At 48.1% G+C, this 23295-nt stretch overlaps 1 protein-coding gene across 6 annotated transcripts in view; it reads left to right on the forward strand.

The window, feature by feature from the left end:
- The window catches only part of LOC308070819 (rho GTPase-activating protein 39-like), a 67513-nt gene that overhangs the window by 11519 nt on the left and 32699 nt on the right, over positions 1-23295 (forward strand). Inside the window, exon 1 of one of the 6 annotated variants that reach the window (XM_080405406.1) lies at positions 5887-15600. The exons of the other annotated variants lie outside the window; for them this stretch is intronic. Within the exon in view, the coding sequence (XP_080261532.1) occupies positions 15563-15600 (38 nt within the window). The 5' untranslated portion in view covers positions 5887-15562. Of the gene's footprint in view, positions 1-5886; positions 15601-23295 lie in introns of those variants that run through there. 6 annotated transcript variants of the gene reach the window in all.

Consider the following 23295-nt stretch of genomic DNA (forward strand, 5'->3'; position numbering starts at 1 on the left):
CCTGCAGGGCTGCGGCCCGGTCGGGGGACGCCACTGGTCGGGGAGGGCGGCAGCCGCGGGCCCGGGCCGGCCCAGCCGCGGGCCCTGAGGGGCAGGTGAGGGGCGGCGGGGCCGGGCCCTGTGGCGGTGGCGGGGCCGGGGCCGGGCCGGGCCGGGCCGGGCTGGGCTGGGCTGGGCTGGGCTGAGCTGAGCTGAGCCGAGCCGAGCCGGGCGGCCTGTGCGAGGAGCGGCTCCGCCGCGGCAGGTCCCCGGGCCGCTGCGGGGAGCAGCTCCTGGCCCCGCGCGGCTGCACCCGTCCGGCCCCCCGCAGGGCCCGGCTCCCGCGGGGGCACGCCGGCCGCGGCCCAGCCCGTTCGCAGCCTCCGAGCAAGGCAGTTGACTCCGAGGTCTGTTGAGCGGAGCTGGCCCGACCCCGGCCCTCTGCTGTCGGGGCGCTCGGGGTCCGGCGGGGCGGCGGCCGGCAACATCGCCCCCCGGCGGTCGCGCAGGGCTCTGCCAGGCGCCGCTGCAGCCGCGCGGGCGCGGAGGCGTGCCTTCTGATTCTGTGCCTGCCTGGGACCTGGTTGGCAGGCTCCGAGGAGGGCTGCTTGAGCGGGTTGTCTGCGTCGCTTAAAAAAACCAAACGCGGTGACAAAATAACAGTGCTTTAGTGGTCAAGCACAGGGCTGGCTCACCTGGGGTCAGGTAGGGAGCCAGGATCATCTGTTGGCAGTGAACGTGGAGGGACGGGGAGCTGGGCCAGTGTCCCAAGCAGCATCCTGCTTCCGACAAACGCAGGAAGATTTCGTGGCTCCTCTGAATAACCCCATTCAAGGAGAACAAAGTCCTGCTTGCTCTCTACCTTGGCTCATCGGCCAGAAGCGGTTGAATTAAGTTTGGCTCTGCTGGAAGGTATGCTGCACACCGTGGCAGGAGCATGGTCCTCGCTGGGGCTGATGCTAGTTGCTGTTGCGCTGTTTGGCCAGCATTTTTTTTTTTTTTCATCCTAGATGAAAAGCTCAAAATGATTTAAAGTTCGATTTAACATTCCTGGGAGCACAGCTCTCCCCCAGGGGCACCAGATTTCAGCTGGCTTTTCACATTCTCTTTGTCTGGTGGAGAGGAGGGAGGACCATGCTGGCATTTTGCCCGGTACCTCAGTGATGGTGCAAGGTGTTAAGAATAATTTTTTCATTGCTCTTATATTTGCAGGTGTATTTTTCTCTTCTGTCTCTTCTGTATCTTCTCCAACAGAATGTGGTTTGAGTTAGTCTGTAAAAGTGTCTTGGGAAGGGAGAGCAAATGTCCTTGAACATGGATGATGGAATACTAGAATTCATCCAGAGCAAAATGATTAGCACAGCAGTGTGCTCTTGGCCTGCTAGCAGCAGCAAGTCATAGTCGCTGCTTCTGCTTGTGACAGCCAAGGGCACTTGGTGCTCAGGGATTGAGGTTGCAGGTTGCTCACTTCAGGGGATAAACTGGAAAACCTGACAAAGCCATGTAGATTTGGAGCCGTCGTTCTGCTAGCCAGTGTAGAGGAGTACAGTGCTTCTTGCACTGGATTTCAGCGTAAGTTTTCCAGCGTATCCCCACTGACTGGAGTATCTCTGATGCTTTTTGGGTCTGGTGTTTGCTGGGTTGATGAGACGGGTTTTTTCCTGTCAGTCAGATGGAGGCTATTTGGAGTGATGATGATATCAGAGTGGATTATAGGAATGCAGATTTTGAAGCCAGCTTTTTGGTCAGATAGTTCACATGTTTTCTGTATTTGCAACAGGTTTGCTTAGCTGAAACAGATGTCTTGGCCTTAGCTGGAAGCACATAAGCTACAGGGAGATCTAAGTGTAGTGGCCTGGTATGTTTTGTAACCAAGAGCATTTTATAGTTGCCCTTGTGATGCAAAAGACAGCTTTTGGCCTGACCCTTGCTGGGTCCGCAGCTGAAAACCTCATGAGAGACTTGCATGTTTAATCTACCAACAAGACATGTAGAATCTGGTTTGTTGAACACTGCCCTGCTTTGGGGGTAGAGAAGGCAAATGTGTCCTGTTCAAATGATTTTCCTGATCTGTAGAAAAATGTAGTGTGCTGTGGTGCAAAGATGAGAGGAGGAGAGACTGAGACTCTGTAGTGAACTGCCTAATGTATAAGAAAATCTTGCAAATTTCAGTGTGTTTGTGTCTGAGCTTTGAGTCATTTCTTCAATCAATTCTGTTATTCTTCTGGGTTTGGCTTCATAGGATTGGATTGGCTGCTTGCTGGCAACCAGGTAAAAGTTTTGTAAACCAGGGAACAGTTGAGTTTCATTTTTTTCCCCACAGAGCCATGGAGGAAGAACTATTAGCATCGTGGAAGGACTATAAGATCTGAATCAGCTTTAATAGAATCACTTCTGTAATTAAAGATAACAAAGCATAAACTGCCATGGGATTCTGGCTTTTTGGCTCATGAGGGTGGGTTTTTTGTTTGTTTTTTTTTTTTTTTTTCTCCTGGCAGTGCAGTTTAGTAAAAATTCATATTCATGAACCCTTTCTTTGCAGTTGTGAAAAGATGTGTCAAAGCTGTATTTCTTGATAGGTAAAAACATTAGTAAGAATACTACTTGGTTGCCATTTTACCTGTGGAGAAGAAAGCTTTTCAGTTTGGACTTAGAGTTTTAGCAGCATGTTTTTGGCTATTTGCTCATGTCCCGAGGCTGTTTAATTCAGAGGGAGATACTCCAGCCTGTGCCAGAAGTACTGGGGATTGCTGAAGTCCTGTTAGGTGGGTGGGTAGATGGTACTGAGCGTACTTGTTCAGTGGGAAACCTCCTGGTCTGGCTGGCCGTTTTAATTTGGTTAATACAAAATATAAAGGATTAATGTGCTTCATGTTCTGATTGCAATGAAAACTCTTAATTTTGTTATTGAATCTCAGTATCTTGAGTTTGTTGCATGCAGTTGATTCATATTAGTTAAGGTTTTAATTTGTCTTTGCCTGAATACTATTTCTGTGGTTTTTTTCAGAAGCTTTAATTTAGGAACAGGCCAGAATTTCCACACTTCATCAGCCTGCCCTGGAGCTGCTGATTGACTCCTTGTGTCTGCACTCAGCCGTGGCTTTGCAGCATAGGGGTTTTCAGGTTTTGGCAGAGCACCTGAATATCCTGCTGTTTGGTATTCAGTGCAGAGCCCCTCACACCTGCTGAACTGGGTCCATGTGCCCTGTCCTTAACTGGCTTAAATAAGGCCATAAATATCCTCTCTGTAGCTCACTGTGACCGCAGGACAATCTTCTGCTCCCAGTAGGTTGTCCTGCTGGATGAGCCTATTCCTGGATGATGAGCATTGTGGTAACTCACTTGACAGTAGATGAGCTGGGGTAGTGAAGGGCTCTGTTTGTTCTCGGGCATCACCACTGATGTGATAACCTCTCTCACCTGCCTTTATTGGCAGCCTGACCTCTGCCACATGCTCCTGGTGTTGTCCCTGCTCCTTTGAACATGCTGCTGGAGCTATTGGTGAGCTTGCCAGGGCAGTTGGGATGAAAGACCTGGCTTTAAATGAAACCAGGGCTCTGTTTTTGCTGCAGTAACTCTGCTGGCAGAGGCTGAAGAGGGGTGATAAGCTGTGGAGGACAAGGTAGTCAACTTGTCCACTATCACTGCCATATCCTTTTTAAGCTGCAGCCCTCAGCAGGCCCAGCACAGCCTGGAGCTAGCTCCTGAGGTGGAGTCGTGCCTTCAGTTACAGTGTTTGACTCTGTACAGGTAGAGCCTGGTCCTTGGGAAATGCCTTCAGACACACCAAAGTCTTCTGATGGAAACTAATCAGAAATTCAAATGAAAGAAGCTGCATTTCCTCCTTCCCTGTGGTCTCCTTTCCCAGTGTTTCCATTCCTGTTGTGCTACCAAGATGGCTTTCTCAGTGGATGATGCAATTAGGAGGAGATGCTGCAAGCTTTCAGCAAGTAAATATGTCAGAATTTGAAATGCTTTGTTTAGGCTCCGTCAGTCCTTCCCAGGTGGAGCCCAATTATTTGTGCCTTGTTGTGACATGTATTTGCTTGTGTTTCTTTATACAAATCTGCCTGGAGGGCTTTTTAATTAGTGAAGTGCCTCTTATTTGTAATAAAAATAAATTCCAGAGCAGACACTGGGATTTCGGTTTAGCTGAATTCATAAAGGGTTTCTGAGCTTTTCTGTCATTACTTAAACATGTGATGTTAATTTTTGCCTGTGTCAAGGTGCGCAGGAAGGCATCCTCTGTAGGAAGGATGGCTTTAATGACCAAGCAATTTCTCATGCTTTTTAGTAGCTCAGTCCTAAGTGTCCACTGAAGCAAGCAGTCGGTCTAATTGTGTTTTTATACTTTTCATGGGGAAGAGTTGTCTTCTGCTTTGGGCAATTTCTTAAAGCAGTCAGTTTTTGGAGTGGCAGAAAAATATTGACTAAAACAGCAGGTGTGAGGTCCATCTTACTTGTACATCTGGAACGAGATACTGTAGGTAAAGAGAAACTTTTTTTGCACTTGGTCTTTGTCTCATGGGAAGATGAAAAAAATACCATTTGGGATATATTCTCTCATCCTAATTACCATTCCAAGCATTTGAGGTTACTTATATAAGGAATAAGTGTTTTGTCTTTCCAGTTGAATATTGACCAGTGAATTCCAGTGTAGTTGGTGTCAACCATCCTCCAGCTACTCTCCCAAGCTTTTTTCTTTGTGTGTTCTCAGCTGCCATTTTTTGTTTATGCAATGGATAGAGCCAAAAGATGTTTGGGAAGTTTATAATGAGGATGCTGAAGATCCACATTACTTGTTTGCAGCTAAGCATGGGAGATGGAAAGGACTTAGTGATCCCTGGGGGGAGCATTGTTACGGCTTGTGTAGCAGCTCGAGGTGTATCTGGCCTCCCACAGTTATACACTTCAGGTGAAAAGAGGGGGCTTGGGTTGGATAATATCAACTTCAGAAAATTCCCCCTGGAAAAAAAAAAAAAGCTGAAAGACCAAAGCACTGGAGATGCTGAGATTATTTTTTTTCAGGCTATTCTGTCTTTTTGGACTTAAGGTCTTGTATGAAATTCCACAGAGCACTTTATGCTGCAGAGCGCTGGGGAGCTTCTGAAATAGAGAGGTCCAAATAAAATTATTCATTGGCATCTTCGTCAGCCATCAGAGGCAAACAGAAGGCAAGTTCTACATAAAGGATGTATTTTCTTCCCCCCGCTTGTATTCTGGTTGTGACCAGTTCCCCAAGCCAAGCTGTCACTGCCCTTGGCCTTGCTTGGTGGAAACCGCTCTGGTAAGAGATGAAACAAAGATGATGGTGAGCACCCCATGCTCCCCAGACTTGCTGCACATTCCTGTCACAGCCTGAAGTGGAGCAGAGCAGTCCTGGTCCCCTCTAAACTGACCTTTTTCTTAGCCACAGGGTTTATGATCCACCAAAACCAAACAACTCAAGCAGGGGGGAGGGCGGGGACAGGACAGGACGGGACACACATGACACCAAACCTGTGCTGGGCTCATTTGTGTAACTTGACAGATGTGGGACGCTGCCATAAGGCACTTGGCTTTGGCAGACAGGGCTGTTTCCTACCGGAGCAAACAAGTTCACTGCTTTCTGACTGGAAACCTGTTACAGAAGCAGAAAAGACTCTGTGTAGTGGGATTTTGTGTCATCTTGGACATCGTGAACCAGTGGCCCAGGGCCAGATGCACTGTAGCAGGGATGCCTTCTTTGTTCTGTAGCTCTGGTTTTTCTGTTTGGTTTTGTTTGTGGCTGTGTGGGTTTTCTCCCCAGAAGAATGACAAAGAGGCTTACTGTCTTCATCAGCAGTGATACCAAGAAAAGCCCTGCACACTGGTGCCTGACAAGTTGGAACTGAGCTCAGCAAATCCCCTTTAACCACATGGAGTTCAACTGTCTTGGTTTTTTTGACTCTGAGGCAGTACAGTTTCTTGTGCATGAGTTTTCATGTGCAGCAGCAGCTAGGGCTTGGTTTAGAAGGAAAAATGGCATAAAATATTTCCGGTAACGAAGTGAAGTGAGAGAAAAAGTTATCTGAGGAGACTTTATAGCTGATTGAAATACAGACCCAGGGAACGCAATGGGTGAGCAGTGTTGTGTAGTGTTGCCTGGAAAGATGCCACTCCAGAGGCTGTGGCCAGACCAGGTGGTGGGTGTTGGCTGCAGTTTCCAGCGCGTCTGCACAGGCTGCTGGGCCATTGTGGTGGTTGGTTTGGTTCTATTGTCAGGACTCCGACCTGCTTTAGCCTACTCATCCTGGCTACCCCAGCTGCTCCAGTGCCTGGTCCTCACCCATCTGCTAATCTGCTTGTACAGTTGTGCTCCCACACACAGCCTTATCTACTCTGGGCTGGTCCCCCATGTGCTTTTGGTGCTGTGTAGGAAATAGCAAGTGCAGGGTTGTTTCCAGATGTGAGGTAAGCTGTGGGTGGTCACACACTGTAATCCAGTCTCTGACTCGCACTTACGTGCATTTAAACAGTAACTCAGTCCAACTGTTAATTTTAACATGTTTGGTCTGAGGTAAAACTGTAAATGCCATATTTGGTCCTCTTGTGGCCCGGTGACTGTTTCTTTCTCATCTATACTGTAGTTCTTTGATAGTCCTTTGATAGCTACAAATATCCAGCTGTGTATTAGCCACACAGTTTAGCTTTTCTTTGCTCCCTAGCTACAGTAATTAGGCTTGGGTTTTTTTTTTGTTAGGCCATTCAAGCATTGCTCTAAGTTATGGTGAAAGGAGAAGCTCCAAGTGTTTTATGAATTCTTGGTAATGAATCAACATCAAGCAAAACAGAGAGATGGCAAAAGGGCTGTGAGCTGAGGTGCAGAGCCTGGAGTGCGTGTGGCATGAGAAACACTTAATGTAGGCCTAAGGACAAATGCTAAACATGTTGTAATATGAAAGTAAATTTTCTTAGCAATTTATACCGTTGTAATACAATGGATAGTTTGTCTGGGGTATGGCTGAGTTGCATTTAGTCAGTACAGTAAAATGAATATGAAGCAAGTAGTATTAGGGCTTAGAGGGCAGCTTTGTGCTTGGGTCAGTGCTGCCCTTGGGCTCTCACCTGCAGGCCTGCGTTAGAGCACAAATGGCAGAAGAGTTCCAGTTTTGGCTTGGAAACTCCTTAGAAAGCTTGGCCCTGAAATGAGCGACTTCAGTTTTCATTAGATTAGTTTTAAAATCACTGAAAATGAGGGTGAAAAGCAGGTGTTGCGTTCCTTTCTGTACTGCAGGTTTAGAAGCTGCTGAGGAAATGCCTGGTGGTCTGACAACTCTGCCAGACTGCACTGAAGCTGTAATTTGAAATTAGTTTAAAACAGAGGTTTGAGGTTCTGGAGACTGAAGGCTTTTCCAAAGCAGAACTCTAGTTTTGGGATGGCAATAAACATATAAAAGATCAAGATAGTGATGATGTTCCAGGCGTGAAGCTGTGCACTGCCACCCTCTTTTTTTTTTTTTTTTTTTTTTTTTTCCCCCCTCTCTCCTGGCCCTGGGTCCTTTTCACCAGGATAGTTGAGTTCACTAAAGCAAGAGAACACTGGCTGCTTTTTAGTTAGCAAGCTCCATGAGGTATTTGAGGAGCTTTAGTGTCCTTGTGTGAGGAGTGCCGGGGATGCACCATGGGAAAAGAATAGGGATGAATGGGCATGGAGGGGGCCCCCTCCTTCCAGCAGCAGCAAGGCACTGGATCCATTCTGTTTTCAGTGTACCATGATGTAATTCAGTTCCCTCTCCTGTGGTTCATCGGACACTGAGCTGCAGGGGTGACTTTGGGTATGTTGCTGAGACTTTGTCCTTGAATGTCAAAACCTTACTGTGAGCTGGAGGCTGGCAGAGAGCTGCTGCAGGGCAGAGCTTCCTTTAGTGGAGGACACTTGTTCAGGTTGCCTTTTTTCTGGAGAGGAGGAGGGCTGGATGGAGTCTGGCAAAGGGCGAGGTGTTGGTGATTCAGCCTTTCGGGCTCCCCAGAGCTCTTCTGTGGCAAGGCAGCCTCTTGGGGTGCGGTGGCAGAGTCCCTAGCTGGCCATCCAGCACTGCCTGTAACATGTGAGCAATTGTGCGCTTAAACGTTATGCGGTCTCGGTGGGATGAAATCACTTGTTTTTGTCTCTATCTGGATAAGGAAAGCTTTTGCTGAGCTGCAAGAACTGTCTGTACTTGGGGGAGGAGAAGTTTTTTGGTAACCCAATGTGTTCAGTGCAAGGCATGCTTGCTGCAGGGCTAGAGGGAAATGTCATGTTGGTCTACTTTCTGGGTCTACCCTGCTGTCTCTGGAGCACAGACTGCAGGTGGTAAAGGGTGAACAGTGTGGTGATCACCAAATGGCTTAGTGAAACAGCCCAGAGTTCAGCTCAAAATATAAAAATGGGCGACTTCCAGTAGCTGATGTGCTCATTCCTACCTGGCCTGGATGGCTTGGGTGGTGAGCTGCACTTGTGGCATGTTGATTTTGGGCTGCATCTTGCACCAGAGGCTCTTTGGGGAAGAGCACTGTTTCCTATTTGAGAGTGTTCCCTGATATGTGTACATCTTGTACTCTGGGCACTGAAATGAAATAGCCCTTGCAGCTGGCCGCAGCAGCTCCCATTACTGCAATCCTGGCAGCACGTGCAGCACCTGCCCAAAGCAGAATTTGGCCCCCAGGAGTGGCACGCTGCAGGCCCTTGGCACAGGCAGGGGAGGGCATGTGTTTAATTCCTGTTATGTTGCTTAAACCTTTGCTGTTTGCAGCAGCAGCCATTTCTTCAAGTGAATGTGTGGGGATGCTCAGAGAACAAATTTATTGTGGGGCTGCCTGTGATGCTGCTTTCTTGCCCTCCATGTCCTAGCCAGACCTGGGTTAAACCTGGAGGTTCCATGGACAGCAGAAAGGATTTAAGGGGCTTGACATTGAGTTAACAGTATTCCCCTGAAATTGCCATTTTGGGGCTATTACCTGCAATAGGAATTTGTGCTGCTTTGCCTCAAGGGATATAGCTCAAAACCCTCCTAATGTTGCAGCTGTTTTCCCTGGGAAAGGCAAATGACATCTGTGGGCGTAAACATAGCTTTAATGGTGAGATGTATCTGTATTAGAGCTTGGACTGTTTGTTGGTCCTTGTGGAAGTACAGCCTTTCGTTAGGACAGGCAGTACATGGGCCTGCAGATGAAGAGCAGTGTCAGTGTGGCTGGCTGTGAAAAGTGGGTGCTGCTGGGGGGGACATGTTCAGCCAGCCCCTTTCTGGGCTGTGGCCCTGTCTGTCATGACAGAGCTGTCTGTACTGCTCAAGATGCAGAAGAGTATCAGGCTTCATCTCTTTCAATTTCACACCTGCTAAGCTGTGACAGTGAACATCAAGAGGAGTGAACAGCTGGGCAGTGCAAACCCTCGTTTTTCCTGTGCTTCAGGCAAAAATTGATCAGTGAATTTTTTAATTTTTTTTAAATTAAAACCTGTTGCTCACTAAACCTGTTTTGCAGTTTGTTAGCAATTTGAGCTCTGCCTCTTGTCTCTGGCAGGAATGTGGCAGGAGTTGGGCAAGCTTTGACCCTTACAGCAGCTCTGTGTGCTCAGCAGTGCTGAGAACAAAGGAGAAAGCCCAGGCTGTGGCTGTTCTGTGGAAGGGAGACGTTGCCACAGAGCACTGCTCTCCTGGGATCTTGGCTGCCCTTTGATGTGGTCCTGTGTTCCCCCAGGAAGGAGTAGCCTTGAACCCTGTGCCTCTCATGTGGTGGGTGCCTTGGGAGGTGCTTTGGTCATGTAATATGTTTCCGGCTCGAAACCTATCTTCAGTTTGGGCATCTGGAAACTGGGAATATGCAGCTGCCTGTGAAAACTCAGTATGTATGTGCCCAGGAACAATCATGATAACACTGAGCTTGTGGTTATGATGGGCACTGTATGACTGGCAGCATTAATAAAATTAATGAGACTTAATGTCTGCTGTGTTGTAGAGGTAGTGTTTGCTCCCGAGTTTGCCAAAAATGGGCTGTCTGTTTCGTAAGAGCCCTGATACCGTCTGTCTTGTACAACTGTCCCTCTGCTAAAGAGTAGCTGGTAGGACCAGAGGTGGTATGGTGACACTGGCGGCTCAGAAGGAATGGATGCGCCTCTACTGAGAAAGTATCAAAGTGGGTTTTTTTCCCCCTGTTGTTTTTTGGGGTTTTTTTTGTCTTTTTAAGAAAGATGGAAAACAAAAGGAAATGTTCAGGGGAAATAAGGCTAATGGAATGAGAAGGATGTTGGTCAAAAAGGGGAAGCTGAGTCCTTACAAGAGGACCAAAAAAAAAGTATATGCTTCAGCAGATCACATGTAAAATCAAAATGAGGCAGGCCAGAATAATACTTGAAGAGTGAATTTGCCAATATGATTACTTGTCAAATATATCAGAAACCTTTTGGAGACAGGCAGAAGAAGGGATCAGGGTGTGAGAGGTACGGAAGATAAAGGCATCACAGAAAGATCTAAACCATTTTTTTGGCTGTCTTGACTCCTGTGGAGGAGCTTTGTAGCTTTGAAAACTACAGGCTCTCTACATAAGAGCTGTCTGAGAAGTTGTCTGACATTGAATGTCAGTAGAAATGGCTTTAGAGCAAACAGAGGAACTGATAAGAAACTGTAAGGAACAGATAGTGTTTACTCAAGAGTACTATAGGTTCTTAAATCTGAAATTGCTGAGATACTTTTGTGTGTATCCTGTTGCTTAAGTGCCCTTGGTATCACAGAAATGGATGGTGGCAAATGTGATGGCATTTTTTAAAAGAGGGGAGTCTTGAGGAAATTGGGGAGGTACACATCAGGTAGCTCAATATCTGTGCCAGGCCCACTGCTAGGGAAGGGCTGTAGAGAGGATCCTGGGGACCACAGACCAGTGGGTCTGACCTCCATGCTTGGGCCTCTGCACAAGATCACTGAAGGCATGGCCAAGTGCGGTCTCTTGGAAGACGGTTAACAAGGCTAACGTAAAGGCATGCCCTGCCTCATCGATCTACCAGAGGCTGATGAGCACGTGGGTGGCAAGCCCAATAGATTTCCCATATCTGGGTTTTCAAACAGCCTTTGACAAGGTTCTCCACCAAAGGCTTTCAAGAAGCTAAGTCACCATGGGCATGGGGGAAAGGTCTTGTTATGGACTGAGAGCTAGTGGAAGATTAGGATGCAAAGAACAGGGCTTAATAGCCTTTTTTCACCGTGGGTAGGAGTCAGCAGTGAGGCCCCAGGGCCTGGTGTTGGGACTGGTATTCATTCTGTGGGTGACCTTAGGCATGGAGGGGTGCGGTGAAGTCCCCAAGACTGCAGAGGACCCTCGATTCCTTCAGGTGTTTGGATACCTCATTGAAGGTAAAGAAATCCAGAAGGACTCACAGGACTGAGCAAGTGGATGAATAAATGGCAGAGGAACTTCAGTGTAAGATGATGTGGGGTACTCCCAGGGGAAAATTACCTGTACCAGGCCTGTATGATACTAAACCTGGAACTGGTGGTTACAGCTCGGGAAGGAGCTCGGAATCATCAGCTCTGTGTGTGTGAGCCAGAAAAGCCAATGTATTTTGGTCACCATCAGCAAAGGACATAATAAAAAGACAGAGGGCATCATTTTGACCCTGTAACACCTTGGTGCATATCTTAGGGGCTGCATGCAGTTCTGGTTTCTGCATCTTGAGAAGGACAGTGGTGGTGGAGAGGCTGTAGAGAAGACAGTTAAAATGGCTTGAGAGACAGAGCACCTGTCTTATGGGGGGTGAGGGTGGGTGGAAATCGTGACTCCCTGGTTTGGAATAGAAGTCTGGCGTAGCATATGATCAAGGTATACAAAATCATGAAGGCACTGATTACGTTGAATTTTATCTACCAAATCTTATGGCACTAGAACCAGGGGCACTTGATGAAACTTGATACAGGAGATTGGTTTAAAGTAGGTAGAAGGAAGTACTTTTATTTTATACAATGTGTGCTGAAATTCTGAATTCTTTGTCCTGGGAGGCTGTGGATGCAAAAGGCATCAGCAGGTTTAAAGAGCATTTGGGTAAACTTATGGGCAGCCAGTCTGAAACAGATACTGGGAAGAACAGGCAGGGATATACCTATAGCATCCATAATACAAGTGTGGATTCTGGGGGAATAAGGAAGAAGCTGGAGATGAGGGCATGACTAGACTCATGTGCTTTGCCGAACAGTTCTCTCCTGTTGGCCTGGCTGTAGGCAGGATGGAGGAGCAGCTGGATTCTAAGGTGTGTATCTTAGTTTTAGAAAGTTTCCAGAAACTGACATTAAGTAGGAACAAAGGTAGATATGACATGTTGCGGAAGAGCCAGCATGGCTTTTGTAGACCAAAATTGAGCCATATGACTCCTTTGGTATTTGGAAGGTGTTTGTGAGAACATGGCAGGGCTGATGCAGTGGAGTGGTCTAGGGGACCTCTCTGAAAGGTTTCAGCATGGGGTATCCAAAAGAAGTCCATCATGGGATGCATGGGTGAATAAATGCATAAAAGATAGGCTATGAAAATGAGGAGTAGACTGTCAAACCTCACAGTGGAGGGAAGTCCCTTGGGGAGACAGGCTGGGATCTCTGCTGCTCACAGCATTTGTATGTGACCTAGAAACGGGGATGGTAGTGATGCCCGGGGAAGAGCATGCTGTGGTCCATGTGCACAGTGATGGGCTCCAAGCAAACGAGGGAAGAAATTTTGAGCACTGAAATTCAGGAATGAGGTCAGGGGTAACAGGTGTTTCTGCGGAAGTACGGGCCTGCGTTCAGCAGCACTGCAGAAAGGGAGGAAGAGATTGTGAACAGCAAAGACGGGAGCAGTGGACAGAATGAAAAAGTCATGACACCACTCTGGTCCTCTGTCATGTTGAATATTGAATATCAGTTCATCCCATCTTAGAAAAGTCCTTGCTTCTAACTGCTGGAAGTAGAATAAGTGCCACTGTGGTTTTTTGCTCTTTTTTAATTTTTTTGTAAGTGAAAAGCTCAGTTTTGGACTGAACACAAGCTAATAAATGCTAGGTCTTTTGCTGAGAAAAAACAAAAGAACTTGTTTTGGGCACCAAATCAAAAAGTAAATTGTTCTCACACCACTGTTCACTGTTACCATGTATAGCAATTACTGCCATGGCAACAGATATTTTCAAGATCCAGCCAAGATCTTCCAGGGCTGCAGTGTAACTTTTCATACTTGCTCATTGTGGTGCTATTAATAACCGTAGCCAGGAAGTTTCTTCTTCCTCATGTACCATGTACCAAGTGCGAGGGATAAGCTCATTTTAGATCAGTTGTGGGGAGAAGTGACACTGAGGGTTTCCTGGATTTTTTTTTTTTTTTTTTTTGTTCTGGAGATTCTGTCTAGCGCTGCCAGCTCTGCAGCTGCCTCCTGAACTAAGCTGTGTCTCTTGTGCTATTTCTAAGAAAGCAGAGTCTGATTTTTTTATTCCTTTTCTTTTTTCTGCTCTGCCTTCCCCCGCCCCCCACCCCTGACAATTGTGACACATATTTACTCTTCCAGCTATGCATGGAAGCTTAAGTGTTTATTTCAGGCTGACTTGGTCAAGGGGAGAACCTGCTGCCAGTTAAACATGATCTGGGCCAGTCTCTGGTCTGCACGATTTCTTAACTTATCTCTCAGTCATTTAAGCAAGATAAACCATGTGTATTCAAATTTGCAGTTCAACTGTCCTTGGCAGTAGTTGAATTTAGCTATGTTTAAAATCTCCAAGTGCACATCCGCTTTTTCCCAGCCACGTTACCACACCCGGATGAATCTCCTTTGAGGTGGAAGTGTGTCAGAAATACCACTGCCAGGTCTTTTGGCACCTTCTGAAGAGCTGTGGAAAAGGTCAGACTTGTCTTTTGCTTGTGCCGGCAGTTCCTCTTGAGCCTGAGCATTTGTGATGCACTGCAGTGGATGGGCATCAGGATCATGAGTCTGTCCCCAGCTCTGGTTCAGGTAGTACACAAGTCACAGCTGTACAGTCACCCACTTTCATCCGTGTAAGGAATGAGTTGTTTTGCCAGGCCAATTGCCTCTTCCCCAGGGAGTTTGGTTTTCTTCCTCAGAAGTGTAGCTGTTAACTGTAAAAGCCTCACTGCCCCCTTTCCTCACCAACTTGAGAGTTAAAAGGAAAATCAGAGTGCTCATAGAATGTGTTCCTTATTTTACGGCGCTGTCGAGTCTTGCAGCTTCTTCTGATGCAACAGTTTTTGACGTCACCCTTCCCCCAATCTCCCGAACCTGCTGGATTGACAGCTTAACATTGTAACAGAGAGAAAAAGACTTAATAGAAAACACAGCATCTTTCATCCTACCAGCCTCCATGGAGAAACTGAAGAAATGAGCATATGCCCTGCAAAAGCTTGGTCCAAGGCAAGAAATAATTCAGTCTTATCTGCAGGGAGCAACTGGATCCTTCTTCTGTTGCTGCCCTACCTGTTTCTTGGGAGGTCTGTTGAACGCAGTAGCACTGGAGGCGCTGCCTACGGCTGCGGCTCCCAGGGGGTGGCTGCACACGCAATGCAGAGTTCAGCCAAGTGAACCTGGCTGGGATGGTACCAGCTCACACAGCCCAGCTGGTTTTTCTCATGGATGCCTCCAAGAAATAACGTGACACCCTTTTCGAGAGCCTTGGGTGACTGACACAACTGTTCACCAATAACTGGCTTATTTCTGACTCTTAGGAAGGTTAATTCCACCTTTGCTTCTTTGACATGAGCAAAGGTGAGCTTCTTTGATGTGAGCAAAGGCAGATTTTGGGCTTTAACTAATTGCACTTTGTTCCAACATGTGAGGTTTCAGAAATGTCTAGCTTTAAAAAGGCTGTGACTGCGTTGTAAGGCAAGGTTGAGCGACTCTGTCTTTTTCTCATTAAATCAAGCCAGATCCTGTTAATGACAAAGCATCAGAACTATACATAACTAGTATTTTTGTTTATTTGGAGTTCGAAGGTGTTGCTGTAGCCACTGCTAACCCTACAGATGCAAGTGTGTCGTGCCCAAAAGCAGAGGTTGAAATGCAGCTCACGGGATGTGACTCCTACCTTCACCATAACATTTTGAGACAATTAGGAAAAGAATGTCAGTTTGGAGAAACACTTAAACATGCCTTTCCTTTCAGAGGAAACTTTTTTTTCATTGTTCATTACATCAGAATTAAAAACAATGGAAAAAATCAAGGATGGGCTGTGTTTTTCATACAAACTGCTAATTCAGTCATCAATAGGTGAGCTTTTTGGGGATCAAGGTGTGCATGGAGTAGGGAACTGTGTGCTGCTCCATGGGGCAAGCATGCAGGAGGGGACTGGTGCAGTCCAGTTCATTGGCTTTGCAGCGTCCTTACTCTGTCATGTCTGATGTGCTTTTTGTTCAGTGAGTGCTGTAGGCAAAACAAATATAAGAAATTAATTTCTCATGGAAAAGAGGTTTTTTTGCTTATTGTTTTGTGAAGGGTTTATGAACTCTGTGGCTGCGGTTTTCAGCTGTTTATTTACTGCCTCTCTTCCCTTGCCAGAGGAAATTAGTGTGCTTTGGGCTGGGGAAAATGACAACTCTGAAGCAGCTTTTCTGCATGGAGTCCTGTCAGGATGAGTTTCCTGATGGCCGCTCTGGGCGCAGGGGAGAGGTAATCGTTTGTGGACTTTGTGTTTCCTGTTGCCTTTGACTTGATGCCAAATTCCTTTGCCATCCCGGCATTGTAAGGGTTGAGTCATTCTTAACAAACTTGGATAGCTAATACTTTCAAGAGCCCCTCTGTTTGTTCCTGCTTAGTTTTCTCAACAGAGTCGGCAGATAGCTGCAGCTAGAGAGGCTTGCAAGAGACGGGAATGGCTTTAAAATGTTATGATGAAACACTGTTATCTTTGTTTTATACTTTTAGTCACCGTTGTCTTGTAGGCTCTGCTAGCTGAGAAAAATAACCTGGTCCCTTGCAAACCGTGTCTGTGTTGTGCATGAATTTTCAAGGGACGCTGTGTTTCAGCTAATAAATGACTGGCAGCCCTTTAAATGAAAAGAGACAGAGGGCCATTATTTTGCTAATGCCATTTAGGAATGTAGCTGTTTCAGATATGTAGCTTTGCAGGCTGGTGCTTGAAAGCCTTAGGCTCTGCAGTCTGCCTGTTTGTAGGGAGTCAGCAGCTGGCACCCTTGGTGACACCAGGCCATTTATTTATGGCCTTGCCTTGTAGGTGCTCTACCCTCTAATTACAACCTTGGCTTCCTCCAGCCCCCACTGCTGCTGGCTCCTGTGCCTCCTTTAGGAAAGCTGAAGTTGTGGGCTTTTTGTGGTCTGGCAGGGTTATTTTAGACCTGAGGTGGGTGTCTCAAGAGGTCCATTCAGTCCCCATCCCTGCATGCTCTTGCTAAGGTGGCGGCTCGGTCCCAAGATGCCAGCTGACGGTTTCCCTTTTCTGGCTTTGTAGGCTTCTTTTCTGTTCCTGTCTTCCCAGTCTTCTGCATCGGCCTCATTCGGAAACCTCTGTAAATGTTTTCTTCTTGTTGCTCAGTATTCCCTTGTGTAGAAAATGAATGTCTCTGGCACTTGGCTGTTTGCTCTTTCATGGTTGCTATGGACTCTTCCCTTCGATGAAGATAGTAGAAAAATTATTCTTTTCCCCTCCTATATCGGGAAACTACATGCTCTGTAGCAGTGCAGTATGTCTGTGGCTGTGCAATGCCTCTCATGGTTTCACCAAGCCTAGGATGATCTATCCATACACAGAAATGACAAAAATCAGGTGACTGCAGAGCCATGTTCCTCATGCAGCGTGAGTGACTTGGGCTGCTGCTGGGGTGGTGGAGCAGTTACTGTGTTTATGTGGTGGGGCAGCTTTTCCTACAACGGCTTCTGATTGTGGAGCCTGCTGTTCCTGGGCTAGTCTCCTTGGCATCAATTGGCTGAGGCAGCAGCTGCAGGGTCCCTGTCTGCAAGGGCTTCATGGTAATGCTGGGAGGAATCCCTGGAATTGGTAGTGGTGACATACGAGGCTGTGAAGAGTAAATATCAGTTCTGAAGCAGCTGGGCAGCAAGCTAGATAAATCAGGACCGTTGTCAGTAATTCCTAGAATGACAGAGAGGGCAGCAGGTGCTGCTGTGTACTTGAAATAGCAGGGATACCATCTGTGTGACATTACTTGCTTTGGCTTCGGGAGAGCACTTGATGTGTGCTGCTTCTCCAGGACTCTGGGCTTTTGCCCTTCATCCTTTTGGCAGGTACATCTTCTCTGCCTCATTCCTGCAGTGGTATCAGCAGAAAGCTCTTTGCCCTGGGCACAGCCTTGTCAGCATTGGGAAATGTCGACCTGCTTAGGTCTGATGAGTGTCTGATGAGTCACTGCTCTGGTGAGAGGTGGAGGGGACTTAGGGGTCCATGGAAATAGCAACAAGCCATGTTCAGCTTTCTGGTCACTGACCAGGGTTTCAATCAGCAGGGAGCCACATGGTGCTGGAGCTTATTGGGAAGGCAGGAAACCCATGCTCTGTCCCTCCCTCCTGTCCTGTATCCATCCTCATGATAAAAATGGGAACAGCCTAGGCTTAATTTTGGGTTTATGTTCATGCTGGGGGGCTCTTAGGTGCTTTGGGCCCTATCTGGGGCAGATCCTGTATGACTCAGTGCCAGCACACACTCCTGGAGGTGGATTTATTTATTACTCCTAGCTCTGCTCCAGCTGGGAGCATCTGTCATAGTTTGGTGTGTCCCAAGAAGACATAAGGGGAAAGCAGATGTGTGAGCTTCAGTACCTCACTGCAGAGATCTGCATGCCTGAAAGGATCCAGCTGGTGCAGGCCTCATGTGAATGCTGGCTGCCTGCTTCAGGGGGTCCATGTACAGGTGGGGTGGCAGCAATGGATGCTCATCAAGCTGTGCTTACAGCATATGTGTCCGGGCAAATCCTCCCTGAAACCAGGGACATTGTCTCTGGGGCCAATGGGAAGGCTCCAGGCTGCTGCCCGAGGGCTGAGCTTCGTATGCCTTGGTGGGGCAGCACTAGGGGGTGGAGGAAGGACAGGATACTTCCCAGCCATAGTGGTCAATTGTTGCTGAACTTGCAGGTTGTCCCCTAATACTTTCACCTAAGCAACTGTGAAGTATTTCCTCTCTAGGATCCTGCTAAAATTGAGGATTTCCCATGTAAATCCTGTTTGTGGGGACAAAGTCTGGTCACGAGTGTATTGAGATGGAATACAGTCACTGTCTTGAGTGCAGTGCTGCTGGTATCACTCTTGAGTCCCAATGGCAACAGACCTGACCACGTGTCCTGTGGCTGTACAGGCAGGAGGACAGCACCAAGCTGCACCAGGCCTCAGCTCCCCTACAGGGCACCCAGTGCCCCCTGGCTGGCACCAAGCCTCCCCCACAGCAGCTGGGATGTGGATGGGCCTGTGGATCCATGCAGCATGTTTGGAAGGAGAGAGAGGGGGTGAAAACTGCCAGGACTCTGCCCGCCGCCCCCCCCCCCCCAATTCCCCCTTGTTCTCAAATGCTCAGCCCTTATAAGTAAAAATGACTCTGCTGAAGCCTTCACTGAGCTTAGGAGGTGCCACTGCAGCTGGGGCAAAGCAGAGCTTCAGGGCAGATGTTTAAGGACTGGGGGTTTGGGCTGTGGTCTGATGTACAAAACATGATGTCAGGAGTGATCCAGAGAATGCTGTGGCAGCAGCTCAAGGGCTGGATGGGTTGTCTGGGCAGATCCTGTAGCCCAAGGAAACTTGTCTCACTGCTCTGTTGTGGCCAGGGGCTCAGGCTCTCCAAGGGATTGGGTTGTCTGGGACAGACACAGGAGAGGCTGTCTGGCCGGATCCATGTCCCTGGCCAGCTTGGGGCCCCTTACAAAGAGCAGAGGGAAGGGCTTGTAACCATTTTCACATCTTATGCCTCTCACCTTCTGCCCAGGCTGCAGTGGCCACAGCTGGACTCCAGCCATAATACACTCCATGGTGCTCATCCTCACTGACAATTTGGGGATAGAGAGAAGTGGGAGGCCCTTGGTCTTCAACGGAACAGTGGGTCCTTTCCCCAGGCACAGCAGCCAGCCCTGCTTTGTGCCTCCAACAGGGGAGCTGTGGCAAGAGCCTGTGTTTACCCTAGCTGTGCAAGTGCGGGCAGAGCTATGTACAGTCTGCATCGTTGAGATTTTGTTAATGGGAGCGGATTTTACTTCTCCTCCTGCCCTCAGGTGCAGTTTCCTTTAGTGTTGGTTTGTGCAGTCCCCTGATGACTGTGTCTGCATCTCCAGTGCCTGAACTCCTGTTCTGTTAGAGCCCATTCAGCAGGTGCTTCATGCTCTGTCCCAAAGCCATGAAAAAAACGAGGATGTTTCCTGCCCCTTGCTTTTCCATCTGTTGCAGAACCCCTGTCCTCTGGAGGAGGGATGGAGAATGGGGTGGGGTTGAGCAGCACTTCAAGTCTCTCTGTCCTTAGCTTCCTGTGGGGTGCCCTATGCATGACTCCAGGACTTGCCTGGGAGTGGTTTCAGGGTCCAGATCTGTATGAGCCTGGGGCTGCGCAAGTCCTGGTGGGTGGTGCTCAGTGCAGAGTGGATGATGGAAAGCATGAAGGTTGGTGTGGTGGGAGTTCCTGTGCTGCCCTCCCTTCTCCCAACTGAGGTGCAGTGCTTTGAGATGCCTGTGCATCCGTCCCACCCAAGGTGCTGGTGCCAGGCTGTAGGACCTTATGCCTTTGGGGCTGTTCTGGGCTTTATTTTAAGCTGATTATCTTTGTAGTGTGACTTGGCATGATGTCTGTCTTCCCTCAGGGAAGATTCCCCTCTGCCCCTCCAGGTCCTCTTGTAGAAAATCTCAGTCATGTCCTGAACGGCCTTGTTACTTACTACTTTCTCTCCAAGACAGGACCTTAGTGGGATCTTCTATTAATTTTGGTGCTGCCCTGACTCGTTCTTGTGGGATGAGCTGCCCCATTGCTCTCAGTTCTGCTCTGGAGCTGGGGTGAATTGGGAAACTCAAAGCAGCAAAATAGGAGCCAGCAGTGCTGGTACAGGGGGTGGGGGAAAGTTTGGGAACGACCAGGGAAGAAGTAAGAACCAGCAGGGTCTGAGCAACCAAAAGGCCACAAAGTTTCTCATCTGACGTCTTTATCTTTGAAAATACGACTTAGCAGAAGGCTTGGGGCTTTGGTTGTGTTTTGGTGGTAGTGGGTTTTTTTTTGTTTTGGTTTGTTTTTTTTTTTTTTTTTTTTAAACTAAAACCACCAAAGTAACAAGATAGTTTGTGTGACAGGACCTCTTCCAGACTTTTACCTCTAACTCATCCAAGTCATGGTGCTGTGCTCTCTTCTGCTCTCTGTAATGTGTTGCTGGGCTGCACTCTGCTTTCAGGGGGCTGTCCCCATTCTGCTCTTGCTGGAGCTGAGCACATGTGTTCAGGCTTTGAGCAATTGCAGCCATTTGTTCTGTATTTTCAGTCTGGTCTGTCTCCTGCAAAACGGAGGTTGGTTTGTTTGCATAATACTTATTTTCAGAAGCAGAGGAGTTTTAGGAATAGGCTGACATTATATTTATTTTAGTTCCTCTATAATTTTTGTTTTGAAAGATGCATGTGTATTCAAAAAAAGTTCATATATATATGGGTGAGGAGGGTTGTTTTGGGTATTTTCATTCCCCCAAGTTCTAAATGACAGCTTTTCTGGACTTGGCTGAGAGAACGCAGTGAGTAAAGCCTAAATTGACTGGGTCAGCTGGTGGAGCATTGCCACAAGGAGCTGGTGCTAGAGGCCTTTTTGGAGGCCTTCTCAGCTCCAGGATACAGATGAGTGTTAGGGTCTTGTCCTGGCTTTGTGCAAATCTGAGCAATGTGGGGCCCCCCAGGGGTTGCACTGTATTGCTCAGCATCTGCACTGAGTGACATTTTTCTAAAGGGAGTCCATCTGACAAGCCACCCAGTGTGCTGGGATGCTGTGCTGGGGTGGCTTTGCCTGTTGTGCAGAAGGTGAAGGGGCAAGCACAATCCTCTTGAAAGCTGTGCTGATGTTGGGGTGCTTGAGCACAGCCCGTCTGTTCTTCAGCCAGCTGGGAGCCTGGACCTGCATAGGAGGACCAATGTCAGCAGCTTTGGTGCCTTTGGGCTGGTATCCACTCCCTGTTCCTTAACTGGTTTGCCTTGGTCTGCTACTGGGGCCTCCCTTTGGAGCAGTAGGGGTTGTAAACATGGCTTTGTTCTCTGTAAGGCTGCTTCTGCTCCCTCTCGTGGGGCCCCTCGTCACCGTTAGCAGCAAATGAAGGAGGCTCTGAACTCCCTGTCTCTGTAGGACAGGTCATTTCAGATGCCCGTCCGCATCACCCCAGCTGCTTGCTGCAGTAAGGAGCTCTGGGCCCCATGCACATGTCCCTGCCCCTGACCAGTGTCACAGTATGACTGGTCTCTGAGAGTTGTACTTAAGTCTCTGTGTGTCTGATGACGAAACTCTTCATCCCTCATCCTCAAGGAGGACCACTTAATAGGTACTTGGTCTTGGTATTGACGTGCCCTCAGTTAAATGACCTCTGATGATGGGATCTGCCTGGTCCTGGGGCCCCACCACCCCCTGGGGCTTCACAGAAGCTTCAGCATCCCTGGCTTGGAGCCATAGGCAAAGAACTGCAGCTCTTCGTTCGAGGACACAGCAAGCTGCCTGCCCCTGCAGGGCATGGTAGCAGTGCCTTGTGCATGCGAGGTATGGAGATACAAAGGAAAGCATCAGCGCTCATAGAGGTCATATTGGCCTACGGCCCCTCAAGTTCTTCAGTTTCGTGCTGTCCAGGAAGGTCCCCTGTCCTCTGAGTGCAGCCACCCTTCTGTGATATTAAGTACAAGATTGTACACTGGCTGTGTTCAAACTTCTGTTTCCTGGAGGAAGAGGTTAATTTCCCAGTTGCTTGCTTTTGTGTTGGGGCCACCTTTGAGCAGGCTGCAGGCTCCCTTTGGGAGCATTAGTTGTCAAAAATCCCTCTGTATGGAGTTGTGTTTGGTTAAGAAGGACTTGGTAATGCCCCAGCTCTCTTCAGGGCTCATCCTAAAGGAGGGAAGTGGGGTGAGGAGGTGGGATCTTGACTCAGGGCACAGAAACCCAAAAATTATAGAATATGGAAGTGAAATGGCAGATCAAGCTGGAAGAGCTCTTCTTGGAGCCACACGGAGGGGTGTACTTGCAGGCTGGTTGAAGCTCCCTGAGGCAGGGGTTTCCTGTGGCTTTCCTTGAGGCCCCCTCACCCTTGTCAGGTGAATGCCTCCCTGAGTTGTTGCTGAGCAGTGCGCACAGGTAATGGGTGGAGAGAAGGCTTCATGCAGTGGGCTGGGTGATCACATCGCATTGGTCTGAAGCTGACAGCTCCGTTTGAGGAAACATCTCTCTACTATTCTTATCTATGGATGGTCTTGTGAAGAACTTGTGGTGTCCAAGGACTGTGCTTGGCTGTCCAGGCTGTGGTGTCACTTGGGTGATGGTGGCAAGAAAACCAGCTGTCCTGTGGAGTAGTGCCTGTTCAACAACTTGTGGTTTCTCAGCTCTTCCTGTAAGTGACTCTTCTCTTCTGTATCTGGTCCCTTCCATTTCTAGTCCTGCTTCCTTCTCTTTAATTAAAACAATTTTATTCTTTCTTGGCCCTCGTGCTAACATTTATAGCCTTTGTGAGAAGATCTAATCAGAAGATGCTAGCAGGGTGCTCTTTCAGACTGAAACCCTTTTTAATAACTTAATAATATTTTTAATTCTCAGGCAGGACTGGCAGCCAGGAGGGACCAAAGCTCTCTTTGGAGGAGCAAAGTTTGTGAATGTCTGTCACCTCAGTCCCAGAGGCTGGCAGGACAGAGCACAGCTGCTTGGCCTCTTACCTGCTCTTTCTATACAACACTTAAAAACCAAGCTGCTGACCTGCGAGGACTTGAGCCTTCAGGTGGGAACAAATCTGTCTGCCCATGTGAGATGAAGTTGTGCATAAAAAGCCCTACGCTTCCTCCTGCTTTTTGCATGCCTGGTGTACCATACCCCTCATGGCACCTCGCTGCTTGGGGACTGAGCCTCCCCCATAGCCTCGCATCCCTCTGAAGAAAGAGCGAGCCCAAGGCAAGTACCTTTGCAGTCAGGTGGGGCTTGGGCTACTTGGATGAGCAGCTGGTGCTGTGGCCAACTTACAGGCTGCAAGGCATTGAAGCTATTTGTGTATTTGCTCAGGACACAGAGGAAACTCCTGAAATCTCTCTGACAATGCAGGAGGGTGCACACTGGGTATGTGGGCGCACTTTTTTTTCTTAAACAAGTGGGGGTGTTGAAATTGTCCTGTGTTGTGGCCTCTGGTGACCAGGTTAGTTCCCTGATGCTGT

Source organism: Falco punctatus (assembly GCF_963210335.1).
Source record: "Falco punctatus genome assembly, chromosome: 10".
NCBI classification, from domain to species: domain Eukaryota; kingdom Metazoa; phylum Chordata; class Aves; order Falconiformes; family Falconidae; genus Falco; species Falco punctatus.